General features: G+C 39.9%; 1 protein-coding gene across 1 annotated transcript in view; it reads left to right on the forward strand.

The window, feature by feature from the left end:
* The first annotated feature begins 3755 nt into the window (after positions 1-3755).
* The window catches only part of LOC118837896 (potassium-transporting ATPase alpha chain 2), a 32434-nt gene continuing 14538 nt past the window's right edge, over positions 3756-21651 (forward strand). Inside the window, exons 1-11 of the mRNA XM_036745035.1 lie at positions 3756-3764; positions 4916-5071; positions 8224-8283; positions 9224-9427; positions 9956-10069; positions 11292-11426; positions 11779-11896; positions 12159-12427; positions 13289-13487; positions 13666-13775; positions 17470-17604. Of these exons, the coding sequence (XP_036600930.1) occupies positions 3756-3764; positions 4916-5071; positions 8224-8283; positions 9224-9427; positions 9956-10069; positions 11292-11426; positions 11779-11896; positions 12159-12427; positions 13289-13487; positions 13666-13775; positions 17470-17604 (1509 nt within the window). The remainder of the gene's footprint in view (positions 3765-4915; positions 5072-8223; positions 8284-9223; positions 9428-9955; positions 10070-11291; positions 11427-11778; positions 11897-12158; positions 12428-13288; positions 13488-13665; positions 13776-17469; positions 17605-21651) is intronic.

Here is a 21651-nt window from a genome sequence, read left to right on the forward strand (position 1 = left end):
CCTCCTTCACAGGCTTCTTATAAGGATCAAATAAGTTAATATATGTAAAGTACTTTGTAAACCTAGCTATTATTCTTTTTAAACAGCATCAGTTAGGACCACTAGCAGGAAAGGTCCTTTTCACAGATACTGATTTCTCCATAGTGAGCTTCTTCCAGCAAAATAGCCCCACATATTTGCCATTCTTGGGTATTTTAATATATAAAAGTCTTTCAGTAACAGTGTATGAAATCATATTCAGCTGAAGTCTTTTCACAATTTTTTTCAGGCTCAGGGAAGACCCACTCAATGGCAAGGCAGAAATGATTTAGTCATGACTTGAGGACGTAAGTGAGACACAGGTATTGAGAGGAATTATCCAAGGTGGGTCAGTGAGGCATCAGTGTGCTTAGTTGGAATATGAAGGGCAGATGAATCATAAATTGACTCAGATGTGGAACAGGAAGTAAAATGTTTCTCTCTCCATTCTTAGCCCAATTATTCTCTTCCCTGGAACCTAGCCACCGCCTCTCTCTAGTTTAGAATCATTTTTGGGTAAGGCATAATGCTCAATTCAGTATGAGACTGACTATCCCCTTTTCTACATAAGTGTTCTACAAAAGGTGGTTTCTAGGAATCCAGTAATCCAATATTCCTGGTTTCCAGGAATCCAGTGCCTTCTCTGCTCTACCTTTCTGAGATGGAGGACCTGAGAAGGGAAAAGCAAAAGGAAAAAATGGGCAATTATGATCTTAAGGGAGAAAAAAAAGAAACCGTACCTATCCTCTCCTGATCTCTTTTTCCTTTAAGCTCTTAGAGTATTTAGAGGCTCTTATCATACATTTTGTATTTCTATCTCCTGATCTCTTTTTCCTTTAAGCTCTTAGAATATTTAGAAGTTCTTATTATACATTTTGTATTTCTATCTCCTGATCTCTTTTTCCTTTAAGCTCTTAGAGTATTTAGAGGCTCTTTTTGTACATTTTGTATTTCTGCCTGTTGTTTTGTGTGTCAGTCTTGTCTCTCCACTTAGACTGCAAACTCTTTAAAGGCAATGATTATGCCTGATAGTTCTTCTATAACCACACAGCACTGAGAACAGCCCTGGGTAAAAAGGTGCACCATAACACTTGATTGATTAACTGAAAACTTTCCAAGAACAGCCTACACATTCTGGTGAGCAATGCAAAGTATTACACATATAATTATTGTGACACAATGGAAAGAGCGCAGCACCAAAGACCCGGGTTCAAATTCTGGCTCTGTCAGTGTCCATCTATACGTGACCATAGCAAGTCACTTACCCCCTCCAGGTCTTAGTTTCTTTATCTATAAAATGAAAGATTTGGACTAGAAGACCCCTACAGTCTTTGCAGTGGTCAATTATAATCCCATGTTCACATCTACTCAACTACCCGAATATGATCCCAGAACCATCCTTGAAGTGATCCCTATCTTGAACCCTTTCTCCAACAGGCTTCCATTTAAAGACATAAACTCGCTTAGTTAGATTAGGGTAAAGAGAAGGTCTTCATTCCACTGGGTGGCATAGTGGAGAGAGAGCTGGACCTGGATTCAGGAAGATCTGAGTTCAGATTTGACCTCAGACACTCCTAGCTATGTAACCCGGAGGATATGATCCTTTATCTCAGTTTCTTCAGCTGTAAAATGGTGATAGAGACAAACAAATGTGATATTTGTAAAGTGCTTAGCATAGTGTCTGGCTCTTAGTAAGTACTTAATAAATGTTTATTCTCTTTCCCCTTCCCTTCCCTCTTTCAGATTGCAGTCACAACTCCATTTCCTTAAATAATTCCCTAAAAAATAATTTTTAAGATTCTCTAAAAGATTCATTAGAGATAGGTGGAGTTCAGAAACCATTGCCCAAAACTGTATAGATGACTTCCCCCAGGGAAGGAGTTTCCCGAGAGGAAATCCACTCCATAGTTTTACAAGGTGGAGACTTCACCAGGTGCCAGCTATGTTGCTTGAGTTATGGCATCACAAACACCTGTTCACAGGGAAATTTAGAGAACTCATCATCTCCCTTGTACTGCAGGGCACTGTGGAATACCCAAAAGGTAAGGTAGGAGGACTTGTAAGAACAGAGGAATGAGCTTGGGAGAAAGGTACCATTTGTTCTCCCTGGGACATGTCAACACACACACCCCTCTGGGACACCTGAGAATCAGGTATCCAGAAGATGGCACATGGTCACCACAATGGTGACTGAACTTGGATCCCTGGAAAAGTTCAGGGTAAATGTCACCCAAAGGGACCTGTGGTACACAAAGGAGGATAGGAGCTGATGGTAGAAACATGTATGTCCAGTTAGGCAGAAATCCTTTTCTAAAATTAATGAAAAAGAGAATGACTAGGCATATTCTCCCATTGTCAGTTTTTAAATGGTATTCTTAAAATCTGTTACTCTCTTTCCTTCCCACCCCCCCCTCCCACCAAAAGCATATCAACAATTCAGGTTTTTACTTTCTTTGATGACCACATCTAGATCTGAGTTCAATGACATCAGCTTCTCTGTTCCGTGGTTTCTGAAGATAGTGATAGTGAGTGGAGTGGTGGATTATAAGCAGAAGTCAGGGGGGATTTTCCTCTGCAGTTGTTACTTGCTGTAAAGCCTGTGCTTTCTTTCCAACAACCGCCAGAAAGTGAGTTTTACACTCATAGCAAATTGCCTATCTTCTGACCTAGGGGAAATAGCAGTTACTTCTTATTTCAGAAACTTCATTTTAAAAAGAAAGCATCTTCCAAGCTGATGGCTCTTGGTTGAAAGCTTGTGCACATGAAAGTGTGTGTGTGTGTCTGTGTGTGTGTGTGTGTGTGAGTGACATTCCTTTAACAAGCAAATCTTAGATTTCATGTCAAGATACCAACACATGAAAAGATGAGTGTGTATGCCAGTAGAGACTTCAATCCCACTATTCGCAAAGAAAGGGAGGAGGTACCTTTCTTGGTACCTATGGGTTTTCCCTCGTAGGAGAAACAGGTTGGGGAGAAGAAAGAGAATTTATTAAAACATAAATTACAGAATTCTGTCAAGTAGAGCTTCCTATTTCTTCAAGGTCTTGCTGGCCCTTGAATTAGCCAGTGAATGAAACTCAGCCTGAGCATTTCATAGACTGCCCCCCTGCCTCGATCCCCAACAGCAATTCCCCTTCTCAGATGCTCCTGATACTGTTTTCAATTAAAGCTGGAGAATGGTGAGGTGTTTTTTTCTTGCTATTATTTATGTGGGGAGGTGAAAATTAAAGATTAGATTAAAAACGAGCTCCTTTCCTTTCTTTCTCCACCACCCCCCCGCCGCCCCGTCCCCTGCGCGCGGGACTGCCCCCAGATGCCCTGGTGTCTGGGCTCCAGATTCTGCAACCGTAGCCCAAGGGGTCCGCATACTTGTGTTATTATTCTCCCGCCTCCCCAGAGACTGTAGAGACCCGGTTAGACCAGCACTCAAAGGTGAGAGTGGGAGGGGCCCAGGTGTTGATTCAAAAGGAGGAGGGCATGGGCTCACTGCCCTACAGGGAGTAGTACACTGAACCTGTCAGGATGTCAGCGGAGGGAGAAGCCTGCAGCTAACATTGGATTTGCCGCTGGGACCCGGTAACTGTCCCACACCAATCTGTGAGCTCCTGTGACCTAATCGCTGGACTCCTGAGCTCTTCGGCTTTGCGGCTCAATTCCTTGAATTCTCCACTGCTCCCTCAGCCCAGGACCCCACCGCCTCACCCCAGCCTCGGACCTACGCCAAGCCATCAGCACTTATGGGCAAGGTGCGTGTTGAGTTGCGCCTCACCTCAAACCCTTATCGCTCATTCTTGGACTGGTCGGGGAGGAGGGACATTAGGTTGATGTGGCAAATTGGCACCCACACAGCTGTCTGCACCACTTTATGGTGCCTGCCTTTGCCTGGAGAGAACTGACCACCACCCTGACAGACCCCAGGGTTTGGGAAAGGCAGGAAGAAATGTGAGTTAGGGGAATTCTACGGAGTAGGTAGAAGGATTGAAATCTGTTCATTAGAATCTCTTTGTCCTCAGGTTTTATTAGTTTCTGCAGAGATGGAGTGGCATATCTCCACATCAGTTTCCCCAATCCAACTATCTACAACAAATTTCTAAAAACTTCAGATTCAATGCGAAGAATTGACCCCAGATCAGCTGTGGCCGGGAAAGAGAAAAAGAATAAACTTACTCAGGGACCTTGGGGATGGGGAAAAGCTAAAAGAAAACTGAGGAAACATGGTCCTAGGTAGCTGCCTTCTGTTTTAGTTTCTCCAACTCAAATCATTCGGACCTACATCCCCTTTCTCCAGAAAGCAGACTTACCCAGTTGGGTTTGATAGTGGAGGGCAAGTGAAGTCTTGGCTTCAAGCTTGGTGTTTATTGTAGCCGATGGAACGTTTCTGAGGGATCTGAGACTTCTTGATCAAAGGAGATATTTGTAAAGTGCTTTCATACAGTGCCTGGCACACAGTAGGTACTTAATAAATGTTTGCTTCACTGAAAAGTTCTGCTCTAGAGTCAAGGAAGAATGGGACATTTTCCCTTCTGGTCTACTCTGACATTGGATCACCCTGCCCCTACCTAATCATCCATTTAAGAAGAATGTTAAGCTGGCTTGTCTGTGTGTATCTTGCCTTTCTTAAAGACTAGCAAAGAAATCCTAAGGCTCTCCCATAAGGGAAGGGAAGAAAAGGGATTTTGTCCTTGGGGTTAATAGAAGGAAGATACGTTGTCCATGCATACTCCACTTATCTCGCCCTCTCTTTAAGGTTGTGGAGATGGGAAGTAGGGGAACAAGAAGAGACATTTGTGGGCCTATCATGATACATTCTCTTTTCTCACCTCCCTGACTTGAGATGACCTCAACCCACTTTCTCAAAAGACCAATCTTCAGCTGACAGTCTTTATTTCCATTTCAGAAAAAATCAGAAGTTTACTCTATTGAGGTCAATGGTATAAAAGACATCGAAACAATAGATGAAGAAGATGGCAAAGAAAAGTATGGGGGCTTGAAGAACCACTTGGGATATAAGAAGGACCACCAGAAAGAAGAACTAAAGAAAGAACTTGATCTGGTCAGTGATCTCAAGGAACATCCTATTGTTTTCATGGCTCATTTATTTTGCCAAGGGATCACATATTTTAGAGCTGAAATTGGCCTGAACAATCATCTAGTCCAACAATACCATTTCGCAGTTGAGGAAACTGAGGCACAAAGACTATTACAGTAGAGTCAGGATTAAATCTCTATCATCCAGATTCTATAACTCAATATTATTTTCATTAATCATACCATCCTGTCCATAGGACCCAAGGTCCCCTGAAGTCTGTCCCTTTAAGATACCTCTTACAGAAGAAAAATCCAATGTGTGAAGTTTAAAAAGAAAATGCACCCAAGAAATTTATTCCATGTTAAAATTAGGCTGATACAATCTTTGCCTGGAGGCCAGCTATACTAGATGGTACCTGTATTCTGCATAAAGGCACTGAGGTGTAGAGCTCAGAGTTAGTAATCCTAATCAGAAAGATCATTGGCACATAGTTGAGGCTTTCTCTTCTACTTGACTGCTTAAAGTGACATGGAACAAAATCATTTAAAATTTTTATAGTGGCATTAATGGGACAAGAGACTAATAGAGAAGCCTTGGATCTCTGTTTATCACACTTTAAAATGGGAACAGTTCCCAAGGGCTGGAGGAAGGATTATGTCTTTTCCTTCTGGGGAAAGGTGGACTGAAATCAGAGTAGGGAATTCCCACTGTAGAAATACATTACACTCTTTGCAGGCAATATCTACTGCTAACATATACTGTTAGCTGCCTGAGACACTGGGTGGTTAGGTAATATGCCCAAGATCAATTACACAGATTAATATTATATATGAGAAGCAAGAATTGAACCTAGGTCTTCCTGACTCCAAAGGCAGCTATCTATATACTCTCCTGTCATCTTGCCTCTCGATTACATGTCTGTATATACTCACTGTGTGTGTATATATGTGTGTGTATGTATATACCTCTATAGGGGTATGTGTGCATTTAAATGTGTACATATATACATATATGTAAATCCCACTTCTGACACCATGAGGCAGCTGGTGGCTCAATGGTGGATAGAACACTGGCCCTGGAATCAGGAAGCACTGAGTTCAAATCCAGCCTCAGGCATTTCCTAGCTATGTGATTCTGGGCAAGTCACTTAATCTCTGATTGCCTGACAAAGGATCCACTGGAGAAGAAAATGGCAAACCACTACACTATCTTTGCCAAGAAAACCCCACGGAAAGATATGGTCCACAAAGAGTAGGATATGACTGAACAACAAAATATACCGAGTATCAGGAAGAGTTGTCTAACAATGGAACTGCTCAACCATTTCAACAGTTCTGCCATGCAAAGTAGGAAGTTCCCTGTTACTGAAAGTGATCAAGTAAATAAGGTTCAAGACAGGTTTTGTGGAAGGGTTTACTGTATTTGCAAGGGTGGCTATTTATTTCAACATTAAAATCATGTTGATTTTATACTGATACATGTGGAGCATCTAAAATTAAGGTTGAAGAAATGCCTTTTTTCTCCATGAAATGATTACTTTTAATGGAGATATAATTCTAAATTTTATCTTGATTATTATGATAGTAACCTTCATTCTCTAGGTATTTCACACCTTTCTGAAAAGATAAATGTCTCTGAAGTAGTACAGTGGAAAGAGTAAGACACTGGCAGTCTGGAGATCTGAGTTCTGGTCATAGCTATGCCATAGGCCAGGAAGGTGTGTGATGTTAAGCAGTTATTCAGCTGTGTGAGCTTCAGTTTCCTCACCTGGAAAATGAAGAAGTTGCACTAAATGATCTCCAAAGTCCTTTCCAGTCCTAAAGGCTTGTAATCCAAGGATCCCTAGCATCATTGGCCAAAGTGTTCTCTTTCCTTTCCTGATACCAATAGGACCATGGGAAAGGTGGTGTTCTAAGGAATTCCTTCCCCTCTAACCAATCCATTTGTCCTATGGACCACTCTGGGGCCTTTTACCTTTTCACTTCTGCCCTGGGGGCTCTGGCTGAAGAGAACATGACTGGGCTTGAGGGTGGAGAGAGGGAAGGTCTCTTTACTGCCTAGTTAAGATGGTTTGCATTGTACTATTATTACACAACATCTAGGAGCAAGAGTCCAGGACCTTGTACCAGACTAGACTAGTTCATTATCAAAGCCACTTTTTAAAACAGTGGATAAGAACAACAGTAGGAGAAATTATTCTAAACAAAGCAGAACTGAAGTTGGGAGAGGAGGGCTATAATTCAAATTTAATTCTTTTCATTGGACATGGAGTATTTTCCTATCCAGGGCAAAGTAAAACCCTGAAAACTGAAGGCAAGGGCTGTTGTGGATAGAAGTTCTAATGCTAACCAACCTGAAGTTATGATACTTAGGCTCTGAAGAATAGGACCTCAGACCTACAGGACATTTAATCACTTAACCTCACATTTAGCTTGAATTTTCATGAGGATTTGCATCCATAGGGAACCTTGGAGTTTGTTTGCTTTAAGAGGAAGGTTATGAGGGGGTAGAATAAGTGATTATGAGCATCATTGCTAGTTTCACATAGGAGGAACATTTATGCCAAATAGTACACACAGTAGGAAAGCAAAAACCCTAACAGAAATAGGCTGATGAGACCAAGGTACAAACTGTGTGAGAAGATGAGGCATCACTTTTTCTTTGTTCAAAAACTAGTAGCTTTCTCTCAGGGCAATTCACAATGTCATGAAAAACACTTTATAATGTTTTTTCACAGCTACCTGTGAGTCCTAAGATGTCTATTTGGGGAACTAAGGAGATATTTAGCCTAGAGAAGAAGCTTAGTGAAAGATAGGATAGTTGTAAAAGGTAGAAGCTGAAGAGATGTGTATTTCTTTCAACATAAGTAAGAGCTTCCTGTCAATCAATGTTGCTCATAAATGGATTGAGGTGTGTTATGAGGTCATGAGCTCCCTGTCTCTAGAAGAACTTAAGCAGAAGCTGAACAACCACTTTCTAGGGATGCTGTAGACAAAATGCTTGTATTAAAGTAGAAGATTAATTCCGATGTCTTCCAAAACCCCTTCCAAATCTGAGATTCTCTAACCTGAAACCAGTTCTGTCCCCACCTTCCAATAGCTTTTCAGAAATATAACCACTTAATTTAATGACATCTCCTTTATTTGGCTCTCTTTCTTTTTTCTCTTGAATGTTAGGATGACCACAAACTCAACACTAAGGAATTAGAAGACAAGTATGGAACAAACATCATACGAGTAAGTCGCTGAGAAGATGAATGACCAATATCAGGGATTTGCTTTCTGTCAGGAATTGGGGAAAAGTGGGAAACAATTTTTACTGTCAGTAATTCATTGTAGCAAGGGAGAGGAAATGGCTACCATGCACACAAATAAATAAAACACAAGGCAGTATATATTAAGTGTAAGAATGGTACAACCAGAATTGTTTAGATTGGCCATGACAGAAACATATTTCTTAGAGGTCACATAATACTAGGATAACAGAGCAATATTTCATGGAGGAGGTGAAATGTGAGTGAGCCATTGAAGAATGGAGAAGATTTCATAATTGACGAATGATGTACTATCTTGGAAAGATATAGAAAAAAGGGCTGGATATAATGTCTACTATTGAAGCTCCAGAATAAAATTTTTTTCTGGGTAAGAACTGTTTTGATTTTAATTCTGGTTAGCATTGAAAGATCAAAGATCTAGAGTTACAAAGAATCTCAGAGACCTTCTAGTCCAACCCACTAATTTTATAGAAGAAAAAAACTGAGGACCATGGAGATTGTAACTTGTCCAAGGACACATAGATAATGTCAGAGGCAAGATTTGAACCCAGGTTCTCTGCCTCCAGAGCTACCATTGCCTTGTTTTTTGACTTTACCTCTACAAATCCTCATTCTGTGCCCAAGAAAAGATATTTCTTCCTTTTTTATATAGACATACTAGATAGCTCTTTAGGGAATTTGAATTGGTCTTTTCTTTGTTCAGACAACAACAACAAAAACCCAAATGTAAAAGTTAAAGGATGGCTAGGAGCTAGGTAAAGCCAGGATGTTCACTCCACACACAAGGACCCCTTCCAACCACCCTTTCCTCCCACCCAAAAAACCTGGAATTCCACATCTGCATGGCTAGGAATGTCCAGTCACTCTTTAACAACTACTTTTTCTTGGCTCTGTTCTCAAAGGGTCTCACTAGCACAAAAGCAGCAGAGATCTTGGCTCAAGATGGCCCCAATGCTCTTTCTCCACCCAAAGAAACTTCTGAAATAATAAAATTCCTCAAACAAATGGTGGGTGGATTCTCCATCCTCCTGTGGGCCGGAGCTGTCCTCTGTTGGATTGCTTATGGGATCCAGTTTTCAAAGGACAAGTCTGCTTCCATGGACAATGTAAGTACCTACCAGGCTTCTTACAATGGTTTTGTCATTGGCATCTCTATCATAAGAGGAATACCAGAGAATAAGGGATCTCATAACCAGTGTTGGACTGAGCATGAAGGGAAAAAAGGAATTCAATCCTATTTCTGCCACAGAATCACTCTTGAATGCTGGACCTCTCCAGGCTACAATTTGTACATCTAGAAAGGGGGTAGGGAGCTACAGATGGCTGCCATTACTGTACCACAGAGATAAAACAGAAAAGCATTGTGAATTCCTAAAGTACAAAAGTTCTGTAGCATTCTTGGACTCTAACCTATTTTCTCTCTTCTTAGTTTAGTAAGTAAAGCATTTAGGAAAGCCTTTAGGAAATTCATTGTGCCTGGCCACCAAAATGTATGAAATGACTCCCTGATGATCTATATAACAAAGACTCAGGCATCTGACTTGCTAGCAGGTAGAGATTCTCACCCTAAATTGTACCTGCTTCATTATGAGTATCTGCTTCTCTGACTTAGGTCTCCTTTCCCTTTCATGCAGGTATTTTTAGGTGTTGTGCTTGCCTTGGTGGTCATCTTCACTGGGATTTTTGCTTATTACCAAGAGGCAAAAAGCACCAACATCATTGCCAGCTTCAGTAAAATGATTCCTCGGGTAAGCAAACACTTCTTGTTGCTACTTCTAAGTTTTCTCATATGGTTCTGCATGATTTTTGTTATTCATTCATAAAGTGCCACCTGAGAGGTTCAGACAGTAACCTTTGATGAACTATTTACTAGTAGAGAGAGTGACCATATCTACCTGGGGCAATGAGCCTGGCACTTTCTGCCCCTTTTCATTCCTCAGCTCATTATCCAATGTATCCAACCACATTGCCACCAAAAGGATGGCAGAATGGCTTAACCCGATGGCCTTCCTATTGCATATTGAATGGTCTTCTATCACAGGTTTTCTGTAGTATGTTTGAAACTGACCATTTCCCTCCACAATGGTCAAATCAACCGCCAACCTTGGTAAAATAAAAAAAGGGGCAGAGGGGGGAGTGGGCTCCCTTCTTTACATAAAGAAGGGAAGAATAAAGCTCATCACTGGTACAGTTATGACGTATCACACAAAGACAGCATGCCTTCAGGGATAGGGTACTTGGACTTGGACTTGGAGTCAGGAAGACTTGGTTTGAGATCTTACCTCAGATAACTCCTAGCTGTGTGATCTTAGGCCAGTCACTTCTCTGAGCCTCTGGTCTCAGCTGCATAATGAGGGCATTTGACCTGGCCTCTGAGATTCTTTGTAGTTCTAAATCTAAGATCCTGGATTTTGGCTTCTGTCTTCACTGTTCAAGCTAAGATTCTTCCTAAACCATAGCTAGCTACAATTCCAGCAGGTCCCTGTAGTTCCCTCTCTTTGTCAAGCCTGCAACCCACCCCAAATCTTCTTCTATGGATGTTTTCTGGTCCCCCTGTGTACTGTTTTACTTAGAGGCCATCAAGGTATTGCCCTACTTACAGAGAGGTAACATAATGGATAGAATGTTGGACTTGAAGCCAGTTTAGTTGAGTAAGTAAAGCATTTAGGAAAGTCAAGTTGAAATTTTGCTTCAAACACTAGTTTGATGACCCAGATGTGCCACTTAACCTGTCTCAGCCTCAGTTTTTTTTATCTAGGAAATGGGAACAATAGTAGCACCTTCTTCTCAGGGTTGTTGTGCATATCAAATGAGATAGCATGAAGAATTTTGCTAATGTTAAAGCACTATTTAAACGCTAGCTTTTAGTTTTAACTACAATTTATAGCTACCATTCCCCCTCATCATGGATGTAGATGAAGAAAATGTCATGTCAGGTTCTAAAGTTTCTTTTACATTTTCACTTCCCAGCAAGCCCTTGTCATCAGAGATGGAGAAAAGAGAGAGATCCCTGCAGAGCAGCTGGTTGTAGGAGATATAGTAGAGATTAAAGGTGGAGACCAGATTCCTGCTGATATCAGGATCCTGGCCTCACATGGATGTAAGGTAAGCACTAATGTGGTGCCCTCGAAGGATCATGGATCTAGTCCTAGTTACTGTAACCTACAGCCTCATCTAATACTCTTTCCTGGCTACACCAAATGGAGAAGAGAGCCAAAGTACCTAACTCTAGACTTTTCTCAGATTTATTTTCATGCAATTACTTTAGATTATTTAGTATATGTTTTGTATTTATTAAACTGTGTGTATGTTGTTTCTTTTATCCCTCATTATAAAGTAAGGTCTTTGAGGGTTGACACTGTATTTTTTGTCTTTATAATCTCAGTACCTACCCTGTGCCTTACACATAGTAGGTACTTAACAAATGTTTCTTAAATTGAATCGAATCCATTCACAGGTAGATAACTCATCTCTTACTGGGGAATCAGAGCCTCAATCTCGATCTTGTGATTTTACCCATGAGAATCCCTTGGAGACAAAGAACATTGGCTTTTACTCTACAACCTGCCTGGAAGGTAAGTCTGGTGAGATATATGTAGTAAACATTCCCTCTGGTCAGTCTCTACTTTTTGGTCTCCTTCCCAACTACTTCATACAAAATTTTTTCCAAAGGGAATAAAAAGAAAACATAGTTGTACCCAATCAGCAAACACTTGATCTAATACTAAGCAGTTCTTCAGATCAGGGCAATGCCAACTTGACAGGTTATGTCAGGCCAGAGTATGAAGACAGAAGCCCAAGACCTCCTGGAACATCATCCATATACTTTCCTTGCAGGAACAGCAACTGGCATGGTCATCAACACAGGTGACCGTACCATCATTGGAAGAATTGCCTCACTGGCTTCCGGTGTTGGGAATGAGAAGACACCAATTGCCATTGAAATTGAGCACTTTGTCCATATTGTGGCAGGGGTGGCTGTTTCTATTGGTGTCTTCTTCTTCATCATTGCAGTATCCATGAAATACCCAGTCCTAGAATCCGTCATCTTCCTCATTGGCATCATTGTGGCCAATGTGCCAGAAGGTCTTCTGGCTGCTGTCACTGTAAGTCTGTGATCTATGTGATCTGACAGGATCCCTCTGCTCTGTATGTCATGGATCTATATGTTACACATTATCTCTAGGTTTTAAAGTGGGATTGTGGGCTTTGAGGATCAAATAGGTTTAATTAGGATAGTTTCAACATTGGAAATGCAGGATTATGAGGTATTAGTCTTCCTTTTTAGGAGAGCTGTTAAAGTAAGCTTATGTATTCGTTTTTCTGCTGCATTTTCTCCTAGAAACAAGGCAGAAGATGTAAAGAAATTGTAAATCAGTCTCTGTGGTGATCTCTTACCTGGGCTCAATTTGTAAACTGAGGTGTAAATTGAGTGTCTTTGAGATTTGAGTTCAACAGAAACCAAAAGATTTCGAGATGTCAATTATTAAGATGGTACATGATCACTCCTTGAAGACCCAGAGTATGAGATGAGTGCTTTAGGATGTCCACTTTGACACACATCTGTCTAGGAGCTTTCTTATAGTCTTTCTGGAGAGGTGCATAGTTGCTGAAATTGGCCCATGATCAAAATGGTGGTTTGCTTCCATATGGTACAAACTTAATCACCTTGCCTTAAATACTACATCACTGGAGATCACTTTATTCAAAGGAGGAAAGAACCAAATTTGGGCTTTTGTTTACCTTTAAAAAAACTCCCTTGGCATCATTCAACCAATAATTCACCAAAATTTTCTACTAACAACCATTACTATTTATTTTCCCAAAAATTCATCCAGCCACAAATGTTGAGCATGGTTATATATCAAAGATAGGTCAAAGTGTGGTCTCTACAGTAATGGTTAAGCAAAAGTCTTCTATTATTCTGACTCAATAGTATTCATATCTCTTTCCTTCTTTCTTTCTAGGTTAGTCTGTCCCTGACAGCAAAACGGATGGCCAAGAAGAACTGTCTGGTGAAGAACCTGGAAGCAGTGGAAACTCTGGGCTCCACCTCCATCATCTGTTCTGACAAGACTGGGACCTTAACACAAAACAGAATGACCGTGGCCCATCTGTGGTTTGACAACCAAGTCTATCAGGCTGATACAAGTGAAGATCAGAAAGGTGAGGCTTTGGAAGCAATCTCAAGGCTTTGGGACTGAGCGAGAGAAGTTAATGCTAACCCTGATAGGGTGAGCAGGCTGTTTCTGAGATTTGTTTGGACCCTGTGGATATGCAAACTCACTCTCCTCTCCCACAGCAGTCTTCTAGGTGCTACGTCATTCTTTCTCTTGCTTTCCAGGCCAGGTCTTTGACCAAAGTTCTGCAACCTGGGCCTCCTTATCCAAGATTATAACACTGTGCAACCGAGCTGAATTCAGACCAGGACAGGAAAGTGTCCCCATCATGAAGGTAGGACTTTTGTTCATTGAAGTGTGACATCAAAGCCAATCTCCAGGTCATCTTGATTTCTTCTATCCCCTTCAGACGTGGTGCCACTTAGTGAGATGAGAAGAAGTTAGTATATGTAAGAGCAAGTTGAATTGCCAACACGTTATCTAGTCAAGTAACAAATTAGTACTTTGGCTACATTCTACTTTGCTTTGTAGAATCATAGGAAAAACCAAAAGAGCTCTCAAAATACTTACCTTGAGATTTTGTGTTGTAGTATTTTGAACAAGGCAGCTAGGTAGTGCACTGGATAGAGCCCTAAACTTGGAGTCAAGAAGACCTGAGTTCAAATCCTGCCTCAGAAACTTCCTAGCTGTGTGACTTCAGGCAAGTCACTTAACTTCTGTTTACCGCTGAAGAAGGAAATGGCAAGCCACTCCAGCCAGTATCTTTGCTAAGAAACCCCCGTGTGGACTTCCACAGGGTTGTGTTGAGTCAGAACTGCCTAAAACAACTAAAAAATGCTACAGTTCCTTATAGCTCTTGCTGAGTAGGACCCAGAATACTGGCTGAATGTTTTGTTAAATATTTCATTTTATTTATATATGCATATAATATTATATTATATTTTGTATATAATATATTGTATATTATATATTTATACAACAAATATTTAAATATTTGTTAAATATTTTGTTGAAGAAGAATTATGATCTTACTCTCCAATGTCGAAACTATGTAAACTAATCCTATTTATTCCTCAAAGACCCAACTCATGTAAAACATTGAATTCAGCACTTACTAAGCATTTACTCCATTCAGCACTAAAAGAACAAGTGGAGCTTACTTTCTACTAAGGGAAAATTACATGTGAAAAGATAAATATAAAAAATTAAATGAGAAGCACTAGCAACAGGGGGGGGGAATAGAAAAAGATCTCTTCTAACGAGGGCACTAAGGCTGAAAATTGTAGAAAACAAAAGGTAATAGGAGGCAGAATTGAAGAGAGTGTGGGTCTCAGACCTGAGAGACAGCGTGTCAAAAACAAGAATATGAGAGATAGAATGCTGTTTAAGGGGACCAGTAAAGGTCCACTTTGGTCACAATGATTGCTAAAAATAGGTGATGTGAAATCAGCCAGAAAGGACAGGTAGGATAAAGAGTCAGGTTAAGAACCACTTTAAATGCCAAATAGCAAAGTTTGTAGTATATACTAGAATACAATAGGGATCCAATGAAGGTTCTTGAGCAGAAGAATGATAGTCACAAATGAATGTGGCTTTATATAACATTTTATTTCCTTGACTTCTGTTTGTCTAAGTTGGTGTGATACAGAACGTGCTTCTCTATTATATCATTCAGAAATGTCTGAGATCCTAAATTTAATGGAATGCCCCAGGTAATTCTCTAAGACTGTAGTTTTACAGCAGGTTTGCCTAAAAGACTATTTTATAGAGAACTCACACAAGGCAGGTGCTCACATGATAGTCAAAATAACCAATACAAGGACACTCTCAAGGTCTCTCTGAAGAGCTTTGGAATTGATTATGAGACATGGGAGACACTGGCACAGGACTACCCAGCATGATGTGCCCTCATCTGAGAAGGTACTGTGCACTATAAGCAAGCAGAATTGCAGTAGCTCAAAAGAAACATGAGATGAGCAAATTTAGAGACATCTCCGCTCCAAATGTTCATGTGGATATTTGTGCCCAACCAGTGTTAGAGCCTTCCAAGTTTGTTTTGGTCTGATCAGTCACAGTCAGACACACTGTGTGTACATCGACCCTGACATAGTAATGTCATTTTAGTCCTCTTTGAATATGAAGGACAACCACCATAACAGGTGCTAATCTTCATTAATAGATAGAATTGCTTACTTCAATAGAATCACAGGTCTAGTTTTTTTTTTTTGAGGTATCAATCAGATTAAATCTAGAGCTATTCTTCTCATCCAGGATATCCAGCTGTGAACACTGGCATGTTAGAGTGTACTTCATTGTCTCTACTTCTCTCCAGAGTTTCTGCCTTAGTTTCTCTCCTTACTTCCTCTCCTGTTCTGCTCTGTTACCTTCTAATGTGCATCCCCCTTTTGCCCCTCACTATGGGTATTTTTTCCAAAGCTTAGTCCCCAGGCCTTTGTGCTCACCTAAAACTTAATGTCCAGTCTTATCTAACCTAAGCTTCAGTCCCATATCTATACTCCAAATAATTAATAGATATTGCCACCTAGCCAACCTACTGTCACCTGCCCTGACGGCAACATATCTAAAAACCAGGATTAAGTTCTTCCACTTCTCAATGAAGATACGAGAAAAATGAATTAGAAAAGATAATGTGATTAAGCATTGAATTATGTTTTCTAGACAGTAAGTTTAAGGAGACATCCACAAGAACAGAGTGGGTGAGGTGGGAAAAGTTTTCTTTCATAGTGAATTCATATCTCCACTTCTCAACTTTAAAGACAGAGATCACTTAGTTCAACCCACTTATATTTTGAAAGGAAATTTAGGCTCATAAAGGTTAAAACTTGCCCAATGATACAGAACAGATACAGATACAAGTGTCCCTGTCTAAATTTCCTTTGTGTTTTTCAACACCACATTCTTTCTGTCACCCAAGCCCTAACTTTGGAGTCGCTCTCTCCTTCATTTCCCATACCAGCAGGGTGATTGTAAATACGATTTTTTCCCTGTAAAATGTCATTCACCTCTTACTGCTGGAGTTCTGCCCTCATCACCTTTTACCCAGACTACTAAAACAATCACCTAATTGGACCTTAGGTTCCTGCTTCTCTAATCCTTCCTACATCCCACTGCCAGACTTATACTCCTTAAACAATATTTTTCATCCTGTTCTTCCTTCTATTCATTCTTCAATGGCTCATTGGTCTATTATGTTATCTAAATTCTGCCTGGATTTCAAACCCCTCTGTAACATGGCCCCACCTTGCCCTATCCAAACTTGTTTCTCCACTATTTTACAGCTTTAGTCAAGTCTGTTTCATTACTGTCTTGAATGGCAGTGTGCCAACCTTGTTTCTTTCTTCCGAACTCCCTTTTTTTTCCTTTTTTTCTCTACTGGATTTCTTCTTCCTGGCATTTCTAGGCCTACCTTAAATTTGCCATGAAAGAAAACCTTTCCTACCTCAACTACTCCAGCCTTTTTTGATCTCCCCTTTCTCTAAACTTATCGTCTAGAAAACACAATTCAATACTTAATCATATTATCTTGTCTCATTTATTTTTCTTTTATCTTCAATAAGATTAGAGGCTTTGAAGGCAAGGATCATCTTTTCCCCTCTCCTTTATTACCTCCAATACTTAAGCATACGGCAGGCACAGGACCTCTCAGCATGACATGCCCACATCAGAGAAGGTGCTGTGCTCTATGAGCAAACAGAATTGAAATAGCTCAAAGGAAATGCAGGAAGCACAAATCTAGAGAATCGACCCCAAATGTTCACACAGACTTTGTGCCTGACCTGTGGTAGAGCATTCCAAGCTTGTATTGGTCTGATCAGTCACAGTCAGACACACTGAAACTTGACTCTAGTATAGTGATGTCATTTTGGTCCTCTTCAAGAACTAAGGGCAACAACCAACCAATCATATGGCAGGCAGTCAGTAAATACATAGGTTAATTTTAAATGCCATGGAAGAGCCAGAATGTGCTTATAATGGTTTATTTGTTTTAACCTTTTCTTTAAATCTAGAAAATTGTGGTGGGAGATGCTTCAGAAACTGCCCTCCTGAAGTTCTCAGAAGTCACCATGGGTGATGTGATGGAAAGAAGAAAAAGAAACAGAAAATTGGCTGAAATCCCTTTTAATTCCACCAACAAATTCCAGGTGGGTTTTTCCTCCTGACCAGGGATCTTATTTCTTAGCCCAGTGGTATCATCTACAATTACTAAACGCCCTCACAGATCTAGAGCCTGAGGAATATGGGATGGTAATCTCTGATAAAGGCTATTTTGACTAGTATTTTCCCAGAAGCATAGTAGATAAAGAAGGATGAGTCTGGAGAAACTGGAGTGTGGGTCTCCCTGTAATTATCCGTTCATATATAGTGACTGTCTTAGTTTCTGGGGCTAAGGAATTGAACAGAGGGAGTCTAGGTTTTTACTGCAGTATTGTTTTAGGAACAACTTTAAGTGAATAAGTCATTTTGACTATTATAAATGCCCAAATTAACTACAAAGGATTTGTGAAGGAAGACATCCAGGGAAAGAACTGATAAATAGAAGCATATATAGAATGATTTCACACATAGGTATATGTGTATGTATACACACACACACATATTTGTGTTTAATGGTAGCCATCTCAAGGGAGGAGGGAAGGAAAAAAAGAAATACATAAGTTAACTTTATTATATATTTAAAAGGTATAGCAAATTGTACATAATAGATTTGCAGTTTCATGTAGAACCTTTTTCTATCCTACTATGTTATAGAAATTTTTTTATTCCATAAATTAAAAATAAAATAAATAGGTTTTTTTTTAAATCTCCAAAGACAGTGAAGCAGTTAAGACTCCGCATTAGGTAGAGATAAATAAATACCCTTTCTGATTGTATGTAAATAGTCTGTGGGCAAAGCAGGATGGTTCTAAATTTCTTCCCATGCCATGCAGTTGAGCTTCTAGGAATCTGTGGGGTCTTTTTGCCAATATCTCAGGAAATCAGCCTAGTAGCAATTGGTGCTTTTACTTCAGGAGTGTCCAAAGGCTGACTGCCTCTATCTCCTTCATGTTGAAATTGGAATTAAAATCACTCTTCAGAGCCCAAAGTGTTGGGGCAGCTGGTAGTGTGAGAAAAGTCTAGTTAATGTTAGAAATTCCACTGCTGGCTTTCTTGCTCAGTCTGGAACAAAGTGGAATTGAACAGCAAAGTAAAAATTCCTTCCCCTTTTACAGCCCTCCCCTCATGCAAACATACACTTCTTTTCCAACCTCCTAGAATACACATAATTAAATGAGTTTAGGTTGATGTTTACCTTGGTGGTACTTAATTAAATGAGTTTAGGTTGATGTTTACCTTGTAGGTACCATTCACCCAGGTGTTGGTCAGAGAGAATACATATATGTAAGATTCTCTTCATTGATAGTGGGCTGAAAAGAAAGAGCCCCAGGTGAGTTTAACTAGACTAAAAACTAATGGAATTTAAGTCTACGGGTTCCCAGAATTTCTTTTTCTTTTCTTTCTTTAATGTTACTTCTCTTGACAGGACCTTGTATTTCCCCACTATTTTGGTTAATGTTTAGGAGGCCCTGATGGAATATAATGAGACCAGTGCAAATATATCAGCATACAGGTCATTTCATGATGGAAATAAGCAGAAGGAATCTTTGCTGGTCTCAGTTTTCTGTGCTACAAAGAAACAATGTTGGGACCGTGGGCCTAATGCCCAATTTCTTTAAGAACATCCTGAAACCTGGAATAGAGGAAGGGATCACATCTGCTGCCACTGCTATGAAAACTGCAATAGATAATCCATCCCTGGGTATGAAATTCAGTGGAATTTGTGCCATCTAAAAGGACCTTGCTTTGTCTTTTAAAAAATTTTTAATTATTATTTATTATAAATATTCTTTTTTTAAATTTTGAGTTCCAAATTCTCTCCCTCTCTTCTACCATTCCACCACCCACTAAAAAGGCAAGCAAAATGATATCAATTATACATGTGAAATCAGGCAGAACACATATCTATATTAGCCATATCACAAAAACAAAACAAAAAATAGAGCTAAAAAATTATACCTCAATTTATACTCAAAGTTTATCAGTTCTCTCTCTCTCTCTCTCAATAGCATTTTTTCATCATGAATCCTTTGGAATTGTCTTGGGTCACTGTATTGATCAGAGTAGTCAAGTTTTTCCCAGTTGATCATCGTTATAACATTGCTTTTACAGTACACAATGATCTCTCAGTTCTTACTTCACTTTGTTTTAGAAGTTCATATAGATCTCGCCATGTTATTTTTTCTGAAACCACCCCACCCTTCATTTCTTATAGCACAGTAGTACTCCATCACAATCATATGCCACAACTTGATCAGTCATTCCTCAATTCATAAGCATCACCTCAATTTCTAATTCTTTGTCATCACAAAAGAGCTGGTATAAATATTTTTGTACATTTAGGCCCTTTTCTTTCGGTATCTTTGGGGTATAGATCAAGTAGTGGTATTGCTAGGTCAAAAAGTATGTACAGTTTTATAGCCCTTTGGACATAGTTCCAAATTGTTCTCCAGAATGATTGGACCAGTTTACAACTCAACCAACAGTTTATTATTCTACCTATTTTCACTCAACCTTTCAGCATTTGTCATTTCTGATAGTTGTGAGGTGGTACCAATTCGCATTTCTCTAATCGGTAGAGTATTTCTTCATATGACTATAGATAGCTTCGATTTCTTCTTCTGAAAACTACCTTGTCATATCTATTGACCATTTATCAACTGGGAAATGGCTCTTATTTTTATAAATTTTATTCAGCCTTTATCAGAGAAACCCACTGTAAAAAATTTTTATTGCTTCACTGTCTACTATATCTTTTAGAAAGTATCGTTTCCCAGGTTATCTCTTTTAAGTCGGCCTATTTTTGCTTTTGCTTTGTCTGAGATCATGATTGCTACCCCTGCCTTTTTCACTTTTGTTGAAGCATAACAGGTTCTGCTCCAGCCCTTTATTTTAACTCTGTGTGTGTGTGTGTATGTGTCTTTCTGTTTCAAGTGTGTGTGTGGTAAACAATATATTGTTGGATTCTGGTTTCTAATCCATTCTGCTATTCACTTCTGTTTTATGAGTGAGCTCATCCCATTCTTACTCAGAGTTGTGATTACTGTTAATTCCATCCTATTTTCTGTCTCTCTCCTCTCTCTTCTCTCTCCTCTCTCTCACTCTCTCTCACTCTCTCTCTCTCTCTCTATGTCTCTGTCTGTCTCTCTCTCCTCTCTCTCTCCTCTCTCTCTCCTCTCTCTCTCTCTCTCCTCTCTCTTTCTCTCTCTCTCGCTCTCACTCTCTGTCTCACTGTCTGTCTCTATCTCTGTCCATCTGTCTCGCTGTCTGTGTGTGCATGTGTGTCTCTCTCTTCCTCTCTCTTTCTCTTCCTCTCTTCCTCTCTCTCCTCTCTCTCCTCTCTCTCTCTTCTCTTCTCTTCTCTCTCTCTCTCTCTCTCTCTCTCTCTCTCTCTCTCTCTCTCTCTCTCTTTCTCTCTGTCTCTGTCTCTCTCTCTCTCTCTTTATGCTATCCCTCCTGAAAAGTCTGATTCTGACCATTGCCTCCCTTGATCCATTCTCCCTTCCTATTTCCCTATTGGGCAAGGTGGATTTCTATACCCAACAGAGTGTGTGTGTGTATTCTTCCCTCTTTGAACCAATTTTGATGAAAGTGATATCCAAGCATTGCCCACCCTCCTCCCTCCATTTTCCCCTTTACTATAAAAGCCCTTCCTTGCATGCCTCCTTTATTTGGGGAAATTTTTCCCCGTTCTACCTCTCCTTTGCTCCTGTTCCCAGTGCATCCCTCTTTCTCACCCCTTCACTTTTTCAGGGCCGGGGGGAAGAGATCACCCCAACATAATCAATTCACACTCAAGCCCTTTGTCTATGTAGTCTTTTGCTAATTGCCTTAATGATAAAGTTCTTAGGGGTTACATATATCATCTACCCATATATCAAAATAAACAGTATAATTTTGTTGAGTCAATTATGATTACTCTTTCATGTTTACCTTTTTATGTTTCTCTCAAGTCTCCTGTTTCTGAATGTTAAATTTTCTGCTCAGCTCTGACGTTTTCATCAGGAATGTTCAAAAGTCCTCTATTTCATTAAATATTCATTTTTCCCCTGAAGGATTATACTCAGTTTTACTGGGTAGCTTATTCTTGGTTA

Source organism: Trichosurus vulpecula, chromosome 2, assembly GCF_011100635.1.
Source record: "Trichosurus vulpecula isolate mTriVul1 chromosome 2, mTriVul1.pri, whole genome shotgun sequence".
NCBI classification, from domain to species: Eukaryota; Metazoa; Chordata; class Mammalia; order Diprotodontia; family Phalangeridae; genus Trichosurus; species Trichosurus vulpecula.